Below are 11,017 nucleotides of genomic sequence, written 5' to 3'. Positions count from 1 at the left end.
ACATGAGGTGTGATGATTAAAGCATAGTCCTAATCAAGGAATAAGAAGCAGAATTCGGTGTTGTTTCCATTGCGCTATGATTCCTGTGGAAGAGGTCATTCAGAAGATACAACGATTGGACCTACCAATCAAAACGGACAGTGGCCAAGACACCTGTGAGAGGGGAAGCTCTGTGATGGCAAGATTTGTTCTCTTCTTCTTTGTCGACCTCACAGCACAGTGTAAGCTTCAAAGGAGGAGTAAATTGGCTAATTACATCACCCCAGTAGAGCGTGCAACAAACGAAACAAAACAAAACCAACTTAAGAACAAATCTTTGAACCGGGCCCTCTGAATTTTCCTTTCTAAGTTGGTAAATTGCTATGTGAAGTGTGGCATTTGGCAGTTTTTACTGATTCGTTTTTTATTGCCTCTTTTTTCTTATTACAAGAATAATAAGTGTTGATCTTAGCAAATGTAGATGAGTAAAAAATAAAATATGTCATCTGTGACTCCATTATCTAATGACAACTGGTCATATTTTGGTGTGATGCTTTCTCGTATTTTATAAATATACATAAAAAGTATATTTGTAAAACTGGAATCAGACTATACATACTTTTAAAATTTAAATTTTATATTTTACTTCTTAAATTGAAGTATAAGTTATACCCAGTAAAATGCATAGTTCTCACTGCTCAGTGAATTTTTACATAGTATATACTGTTTTGTAAACTTCTTTTCACCTAACAATGGACTGCAACATTTCCCAGGCATTAAATATGTTTCTACATCATTTTAAATTACTACAAGGTATACTACTGTATGTGGACCATTGTTGGACATTTAATTTCTCAAAATTTTTCTCTATTATAACTGTGTTTTGGTAAAGATAACCAACATTATTGCTAAGTCTTTGTATACATTCTTGAGTATAATCTTTAGATAAATTCCTAAATAAGGAATTACTTAGAAAAAGGTAATATAAAATTCTGACTTTTGATATGCCAATTTCCATTTCCGAAAGGATGTAGCAATTTCTTCTGCCTCCAGCAGATGCTGACTGTGTCTAGGACTCTTTGCTAACTTTAATATGCAGAATGGGAGAACCGGGTGGTTTAGGAAAAAGAGCTTTCGAGTTGCATTTTATAAAACATGGGTGGGTGCTTTACCAAAATTACTTTAATAATTATCTTTTCTTTTTGTTCTTCAGAACAACGTCAAAGCATTGTCCTGACTGTTCTCAGGATGGAGAGTAAAGGAGCAATACTTATTTTTTCTGGTCAATGTTGTCTAGTGTTTGAGAGATTTCAATCACTTTTCTTTTTAATTGTGGTAAAATATATATAATGTAAAATTTAACATTTCAACCATTTTAAGTGTACAGTCAATGGCATTAAGTACATTCACATTGTTGTGTAACCATCACCACCGTCCATTTCCAGAACTTTTTTCATCTTCCAGAACTGAAACTTCATATCCATTAAAGAATAACTCCCCATTTGTCCCTCCCCCCAGCCCCTGGTATCCTCTATTTTTCTTTCTATCTCTATGAATTTGACAACTGTAGGTGTCTCATATAAGTGGAATCATATAGGATTTTTCTTTTTGTGATTGGCTTATTTCACTTAGCGTAATGTCTTTAGGTTCTTCCATGTTGTAGCATGTGTCAGAACTTCCTTCCCTTTTCAAGGCTGAATAATATTCCATTGTATGTGTATCCCAGATTTTGTTTATCTGTTCTTCTGTTGATGGACACTTGGGTTGCTTCTCCTTTTTGGCTATTGTAAATAATGATGCTATGAACGTGGGTGTGCAAATATTTGTTCGAGTCCCTGCCTTCAGTTCTTTTGAGTATATCCTCAGAAGTGGAATTGCTGTATCACATGGTAATTCTATGTTTAAGTTTTTGAGGCTTTGCCACCTTGTTTTCCCTAGCAGCAAATTCACATTATTTTAAAGCTGTTTGTCCGTTATTCTGGTCAGGATTTTGTGATATCCAAGTAGACCTCCAAATACCTCAAGGGATATGAAATTTCCAAAACAAAATTAATTGTACTTTATTTTAAAATTCCATGCAGAACTTTTAGCAAGAGAGGATATATAATGCAGGATTAGTAAAAATAGTGCTTCAGTTCTTTATTCCTCTTCAAAAATAAATCTTAAAAGGGATGTATGTAGGTGAGCTCAATGAAACTATTTTTTTTTTTCAAGGTGATAACTTGTGGAGGCATTTAAAGGGTTGAGGCAGTTAAAATGTTGTATCTCTGACCACTTGCCTGCTTTAAATCCTAGACCTGACCTGCATTTACCAGGCGCACAACCAACTGAAACACAGACTCCCTGGACCCACCCTAGGCCAGACTCACTCCTGAGTGTGGAGAGAGCCAGTCTAGGAGGAATGGCACTGTGCTCCGCTCCAGTCATCAGCCAGTTCTCCTTCTCACTGTCCTATTTTACTTCCTTCATAGCATAAATCTACTTTAAATGATGTTGTTTGTTTACGTGTTTCTTGTCTGTCTCCCTCTGTCCTAAGAGAAGCACCGTGAGAACCGAGACTTGCTTACCAAGTCTTTTCCTACAATTGTGCTGGGCACAAAATAGGTCCTCAGTAAATACTTATTGAATGAATGAACTATCAGATTTATGACATTTGCTCTCTTAGTCTATTTCCGTCCACTTTTAAACTATTTAAAAAATGATGAAATATTCTAAATACTCAGAAAAGCACCTACTATTCATACTTAACAAATCCTAAGATTTTACCATATTGCTTCAAATTTTCTTCTATCTTTTTTAAAAAAAGACAAAGATAAAAATATAGAGGAGATGGAGAGATGGCTAGTTTGGGGAGTATGCGAAAGTGGACAGTCCTTGTTAGCCAGTAAGACGAATGGTTCACCTGCATCTCTTACGGCCTCTCAAACTACAGATCCCAGGCAGCACTGCGGCCGTCAGGCACGCGGTCTCTTCTTTTCTCTGCTGTAAACAGCCAATGAAAGGTAGAGTTTTCAAAGGTCTAGAATGACATCTGGTGTATTGACTGTGACCAGCCTTAAATCTAGTTACTGACGTTTGGAACGTGCTTCTGTAAACTAGTTTTAAAAAGGCTTCTCCTGTTAATTCATTCACAGTTCACTGTGCCTCTTGTTGCAGAGGGAAGAAAAGCTGATTTAGTAATCTAAATGGACGCAATACTGAATTACAGGTCGGAAGATACCGAAGATTACTACACGCTCCTGGGATGTGATGAACTGTCTTCGGTAAGACAGTGATAGAGCTGTTCTTTTTCACAACAGTATTTCAAATTTTTTTTAAGGTTTTAACTTTGAACTTTTAGTCACATTGCCCAAAAACCTAATCTTTTATTTCTTTAAAGCATTTTTTGCTCAGAGAAAGTTAAGGATTTAAATATTTCTTGGGTCTTTGATTGAACAGTGTCCTATTACAATTTTTTGGAAACTTCTGATTGAATATGTGTATTCTGGCAAATCATCATAGACTCTATTTCAAATATACTAAAAATACATATTTGAAATTTTATTGTAATTGCTGTTGGCTGTGTTTCATAGTATACGTAAGCTATATCTTTATTATGGTAGTTTACACTATACTTGAAATAAAGTGTAATTTTCTAATAATTAGTAATTTTAAAATGTTTTATTAAAATATGTAAGTTTATGTGAGCAGATAAATTATATGAACAAGGAGCATCCTTTTATGTTAATATGTCAAATTGTGTGAGAGAAATTACTTCTTAAAAGGGTGGCTTCTGAAACAAAACGTATGAAAACTCTGTAGTTGATCCATAACGGAATAATGTTTTTAAAGGTTCCCATAGACAATTATAAAGGTTGTAAATGTTTTTTAAATTATGGAAAACTCATTTACAATTTTACCTCACAAGGGTAACACTATTAATGTTTGGTATATTAATCTCCTGTCTTTTTCCTATGTATATTTTTTAAAGACCTGTTTTGAAGGATATTATACATATTGTTGATTCCTGCTTACCCACTAACATTATAAAAAGGATTTCTCCATGCTATTAAACACTCTTTATACATATTTTAATGATTACATTTTTCATTTTATTGTTGCACCACAGTTGATTATTTTCTCATTGTTAAATATTTCATTTACTTGCAGTTTTCCAATATTTTAAATACTGTTGAGATAAATATGAGATATATTTCAATAACATTATTAAATATATTTATGTTATTTTATACTTTATATAATATTTATTAAAATATTTATTTTATTCTTAAAATATAGCTATTAATATTAAAATATTTTAAAGCAGAATATTTTTCTATTTATCTTTGTTTCATAAGACTGAGGTTTAGTAATAAAATATACTTAGTTTTGTTTGGAGAATAGAATGTGATACTGGACACAAAGGATTAAAATGTCTATCTTCATCACGCTGAAGACGTTATTTTAGGTACCTTGTAGTTACACACACAGGAACAGGTTATAATGCTCCTTTAATTGCATATTTCTCCTTAGGGATAATGTGTTACTCTTGTTTACTTTGGTAGTGATTTACTGTAGCAATTGAGAAAGCTTATTACCATTTTTACCATATGTGTTATTTACACTTTGGATTACACTATTGCCAAATAATTTTTGAAGAAACTATTTAAAATCAAAGGAACATTATTTAGCTTGATAAGTTTCACAATTTAGATTTTTAAAAAATATTGTCATGCTAGGTTATAAAGTAAAAGTTGTTATATCCCCGTAATAAATCTCTTGACCCATTTATTCAGTCCTTTGTAATTATGTTATTGTCTTCTCAGTCTACAAAGGAGGATTAATTTTGAATAGACTAAAAAAAATGATATCATTGTTTATTGATAATGTTTATAATGGTTTCACTTCGTGGTTATCAGTTATAGTCATACTTCTCTGTATGTACTGTGGCGTATATTAAAAGGAGAATAAAAGCATTGTCTTGACATTCCTTTTTCTGGATGTATTTTACCAATTTTGTTAATGGCATAGCGTCTGTAGATAACAATCATTTATTTAAAATGAAATGACCTGTCACAATTTTGTCAATTCTTTTTATATGTATCCTTCCCATTTAAAATATTTTAATGCCACTTTTTGAGTATTTAGTGTAACATTTCCTTTACTTGATTTGTATTGGATGGATTTTCTTTACTTCAAATATTCACTTGATTTGATGCTCTGAAATTGACCAGAATTGTTCATACCCAAAACCAATTTAGCAGTTATAATTTCAAAGCAACCTGATGTTTTGATTCTACTTGTAATAATTGAGTTGAGACACACACATAATTCTTTTGTTTTAGTATCCAGTTCTTTCAATTTAAAGCTTGTGTTGGAAATTAATTAAATGACATACATAAACCATGGGAGGATTTCCATGCTGTTGAGTAGAAAACAAAATCCCCCCCATTTCAGAAACATTGACCAAAGTTTCATTCCAAGTCAGTCAGCTGTTTCTCCGTATATCAGATTTTACACGAAAGACATGTGCTTATAAAATCTTCTTATTGATGCAAACACCACACGCTAGTGGTGTAAGACATCTTCTCTGGTGTGGATCTTATTTGATTTTTTTTGTTTGCTCACCATTTCAGTAGTAATGATAAGACTTCCTGATTTCAAGATTTCATACACTTGAAAATTGAACATAAACTGGGTACATGGAAAAACCTATTTTTTTTCTAGTTCTCTTTCTTATTGACTTCAGACCACCTGGGTTTAAATCTTAACATTTACTAGCTGTGTGATTTGGGAAAGTTACTTAACTTTTCTATGCCTCAGTTTTCTAACCTGCAGACGGGGGTAATAATACTACCTACCTCATGCAGTTGTTGTGGGATTAAATGAGACTTTATATGAAGGGCTTAGAACAGTGTCACATAGTAAATTGTTGTGGTGGTTGTGGGTGTTTTTTGGGCCTCATAATAATACTGTGTGCTTGGAACTTTGTAAATTTATTATCCTATACTTTATATTGTTGTTTTAAATGTTTTATTTTGAAACGATGTTCAAAATAGACTTTTTAAGAGCAGTTTTAGGTTCATAGCAAAATTGAGTGGAAGGTACAGAGATTTCTCATATACCTCCTTCCCCAACTCGTGCGTAGCCTCCCCCATTGTGAACGTGCCCACCAGAGTGGGACATTTGTTACAACTGATGAGTCCTCACTGACACATCGTAATCACCCAAGGTCTATAGTTTACATTATGGTTCACTCTTGAGTTGTACATTCTGTGGGTTTGGACAAATGTAATGACATTTATCCACCATGATGGTATAATACAGAATACAGAATTCACTGCCCTAAAAATCTCCTGTGCTCCTCCTAATGGAATAACTTTTGACTTACAGAAAAGTTGCTGTGTACACTTCACTCACTTTCCCTTAAGGTTAACATTATATCTAATGGTAGGACTATTATCAAAGTCAGAAAATTAACATTGGTACAAAAGTATTAAGTCAACCAGGGGCTGGCAAACATTTTTTGTAAAGGACTAGATCAAGACAGGGTCAAGACGAGGGCAAGACAAGCAGGGTGCTTAGGACACAAAATTTAAGGAGGCACTAACTCTCACGGTTGCACAAATGCAGAAACTAAGAGAGAGGGTACCTCCTTAAATCTAGGTGTCCTGTTTGTCTCACCCTGATACTGGCCCTGAGGTAGCAAATATTTTAGACTCTGCAGGACTTAACGGTGTCTGTCACAAGTACTCTGCTGTGCCATTGTGAGAAAGTAGCCATAGATAATATGTAAATGAATGACCCTGGCTGTGTTCTAACAAAACTTTATTTAAGAAACAGGTGGTGGGCCAGATTTGGCCTGTGGACCAAAGTTAGTCCACCTCTGATCTAAAGTATAGCTCTCATTCGAATTTCATCATTTTCTGCTAATATCCTTTTTTTCTTCCAAGAGCCAAGCCAGGATCCTTTATTAAACTTAGTTTTCCTGTTCCCTTAGTATTCTCCAAAATGACAAGTTCTCGTACCTTCCTTTTCTTTCATGACCTGGACACTTGGAAGAGTAATGGTCAGTTATTTTGTAGAATGTCCCTCAGTTTTGGTTTGGCTGATGTTTTCTCTTGATTAGATGGAGGCTGTGTGTTTTTGGAAAGAACACTGCAGAAGTGATGTTGTACCTTTCTCAAGTGTATCATATCAGGGGTACATGATGTTGATATGTCTTGTTGACCTTGATCACTTGGTTAAGGTGGTGTCTGGCAGATTCTCCTGCCAGGTTTTTCCACTGCAGGGTTACTATTTTCCTTTCAGTAATGAACAAATACCTTGGTGAAGATTTTTTGAGACTGTATAGTGTTTCTCCTCAAACTTTCACCCACTGATTTTAGCATCCTTTGGTGGATCTTGCCTGTAACAGTTACTATTGCGGTATTTGCCTAACGGTTACTTTCTCTTTTCCTCATTCATTTTACATCAATTACTTGGAATTCCTCTGTAAATAAAAGCTATTCCTTCTTTCACATTTATTTATTCAACTATTTTTGTCACTATGGATTAATAGTTGCTGTATTTTATGGATTATAACCCAATATATTTTGTGGCTCACATAGTTTCTATAGCTTATGCTTCACTTATCATTTGATTAGAGTGATGTGGGATGATCTCTCATGGAATTTATTTCAGGGACATTTCTAATATCTGGAGTTTTGTGGGAAAAATTAGTTTCAAATTAAGTGAATTGAAATGATGGATACTGATTAACCCATTTATTAAAATGAATCTTCTCTTTTCTGCAGCATATTCTGCAGCATATAAATTTCCATCACTAGAATCTGTTCATTCTTGTAATGAATAAATCACAATTTTCGGAAAGCTCCTATTATACTACAGTCGTGTTTTCTGAAGAACATTTGTCAGTATATAATCAAATGTTTAGTCAACACTTGGCATTGGGTCAGTACTAGAAGTGGAGGGGGGTGTGGAACAAAACAAAACAAAAAGATGAGACATAGTGCGAGTATATAAGGATCTTGGCATCCAGTCAAGGAGCCAAAGCTAATACTACTCGGAAAACAATTTGAGAACTAATAAGTACTGTGCTATGTGGTATTGTCTGTAAGTGCAACAGGAATTAAAGAAACAATATCTGAAAAGACTTCAGAGAAGAGGTGGACCTTGAAATGATCTTACTCTATCAAAATTTAGATGCATGGAGGGAGAGACAGAGGACATTTGAAAGCTGGAGAAGATCCATCCAAGTGGGAATCAGATTAGTCCCTATTGCACAGTAGAGTATTTCCTGGCACAGATAAAAATATTGTACTAACAGGATATGGAAAAGATCAGTTTTTAAGTTTTAAAATATAATTTCTAAAATTAATATATATTCAGTAAGGAAATGTAGAGTATGAAAAGAGCGCAAAGGAAAATGTTAACTCAGATGTTTAATATTTGGGAGTATGACATGTACATGCCAATTATGTGTGCATAATGGTATATCTATGTAGTATGTAAATAAGTACGTGCATATATATATATGTATATATATACATTTATATGTGTATTTTTATATATGTTTGGAGTCAGACTACTTGAGTTCAAATCCTGGCTCTACCACTTACTAGCTGTGTGACCTTGGGAAAATTACTTAACCTTTCTATGTCTTGGTTTCCTAATTTGCAAAATGGGAATAATAATAGTACTCATCTCATAAAGTTGTTGTGGGAATTAAATGAAACGATGTATGTAAAGTGCTTAGAACAGTGCCTGGCACACAGTAAGTCTCGGTAAATCTGAGGTATTATTATCATCATACTATACATATATACGTTACATAATCTCTTTTGAGGTAAAACATGGGTTTGCACCACACATAATGTTTTGTAGCTTACCTTTTCTCATAGAAATACATTACATAAAATTTTTCAGATTATTAAAAGTCTTCTACTACTAGATGATTTTTTAAGGACTGAAAAATATTCCAGCCTATAGCTATATTACAATTAACTTTAACAAATGTCCTATTACTGGACACATAGGTTTTTGTTTAAAATTTATAACATTTTATTCATTGAACCTCCTTATAACTAAATCTTTTCCCACCTCTGATTATCTCTTAGACAAATTCCTAGAATTGGAATGGTTGGATCAAAGAGTATGAAAAAAATTAAAGGCTTTTCATATATATATATATGAATATATATGTTTATTTTCATATATATGAATATATATTTATATATATTCATATATATATATATATATATCCCAATTTCTTACCAAAAGATTTGCGCCTATTTACATCCTCACCAGGAGAGCATGAGACTGTTCATTTCTTTGCACCCTCAGTGACACTGAGGGTCATTATTATCCCTTGGATGTTTTGATACATTTGATTATGAGTAAAACTGAGCTTTTTTTGTATTTTTTTTTTGGCCAATAGGATAGGCAGTTTTCCAGACCTTGGACATCGGTTCAGGAAGGCAAGATTCAGTGACCTTGACATGGAGAGCCTCACTTGCCCATGGTCTGCACTGGCAACTGGGCACCTGGAGTGGGGATACCAGGAGATAAATAGAACGTGCCCAAGACAAATTAACCCACTTTCCCAGTTAGTTTACCCAGAACTAGCTCTACATAGGAGATTTGTGATAAACTTTGTGACAGTAAAACTATGAAAAGTAATGAAGACACACCTGAACTATTCTAACTTTTAAAAATATGAAATTGGCAAAATACAGAAAAGATAAAGAAGGAACTAACAATCACACATGTTAGCACTACTGAGAATTAACCGTTTTGACACGTTTGCTTTCATGGGCTAATGACAGAATGTTTCCTAATGGGATAGGAATTAAGAAATAAAACATCAACAACAGTAAAAATCCAAAATTTTCTACCTTTGATAGATATGTATAATTGTATCCATTTATGTTATTAAACCCTCCCAAGATATATACATAAATATGTATATAACTGTGTAAAAAATGTATCTTGAAGGATGTAACCTCTTATCTTGGGGGTAGATAGGTAAAGGAGCTTTTTATTCCATATTATAGAACTTTTTCAGGGAGTTTGTGAGCATTCATAAGTTACTTATAATTAAAAAATGCTTTCTCCTAGGCTCTTTGGATATTTAATATTTTAAAATTTAAAAACAAGTCATTTTCAGTTTTCTTCATTATATAAGCAGGTTATGGTGACTGATGGTTAAAGGGAGCACCCAGGAGGAGGAAACACAATTAATAACAGTTCTTAACAGGAAGTCTATCTCTCCCTGTTATACCAAGGGGTTCTCAGTAGATGCTTAACAAGGAAAAGAATAGAGTTATTAGTCTGGGCTTTATACATATGCATATCTAATACAGTCTGACTTTTTGTAAAAGTGAAGAAATTTTTTATGAGAATTGATTAAGGATGACATGGAGCTGATAAAAATGTTTCTCTCCTAAATCTTATGACCACATTGAATTGAGCTGCTTGAGAATTCATTTCTCAAACAAGAGGTAATTTGCTTTCATTAATTAGTGGATAGGAAATATGGAACTTAATAAGAGGTCCCTAAAGCTGCAGAATTTGGCATATGCAACAGTGGTTAAGATGACTGGATTTGAAGTTCAACTGCTTAGTTAACAAAAAACTCATCTTTTTAAATAACTAGCTAAATGACTTCAGACAAGTTACTTAACCACTGACATTTAATAATAGCTACGATTACTGAGTTCTTCCTATGATCAGGCTTTGTGTTAAGGGCTCTACTTATGTTAGGCATGTAATGGAAAGATGAGGAAACCTAGGCACATAGAAGTTATATAACTTGCCTAACATCTCAGGGCAGAACTGGGATTTAAAACAAAGCAAACAGATTCCAGAGCCACACGACCACTGTGGTCTCCTGCTCTGTCACTGCAATTACGATGAATAAAGCCAAGTCTTGGTAATTCATGATCATGAGGATTAGAGAGATAAATGAAATGAAATCAAATCATAATTCATTTTAGTTTGGGCTGAAGTTTCTGTTTTCTCAATCAAAATCTTTAACCAAGTTGTTAATTGGTAGCAA

The 11,017-nt window shown here is 33.6% G+C and overlaps 1 protein-coding gene across 1 annotated transcript in view; it reads left to right on the top strand.

Annotated features, from left to right (window-relative positions):
* The first annotated feature begins 2,960 nt into the window (after positions 1-2,960).
* DNAJC12 (DnaJ heat shock protein family (Hsp40) member C12) overlaps positions 2,961-11,017 on the top strand; it is a 34,046-nt gene continuing 25,989 nt past the window's right edge. Inside the window, exon 1 of the mRNA XM_014861839.3 lies at positions 2,961-3,242. Within this exon, the coding sequence (XP_014717325.2) occupies positions 3,165-3,242 (78 nt within the window). The 5' untranslated portion in view covers positions 2,961-3,164. The remainder of the gene's footprint in view (positions 3,243-11,017) is intronic.

Source organism: Equus asinus, chromosome 2 (assembly GCF_041296235.1).
Source record: "Equus asinus isolate D_3611 breed Donkey chromosome 2, EquAss-T2T_v2, whole genome shotgun sequence".
In the NCBI taxonomy this organism is placed as follows: Eukaryota; Metazoa; Chordata; class Mammalia; order Perissodactyla; family Equidae; genus Equus; species Equus asinus.
The sequence above is the reverse complement of the archived record's forward strand: the minus strand, read 5'-3'. Positions and strand labels throughout refer to the sequence as shown.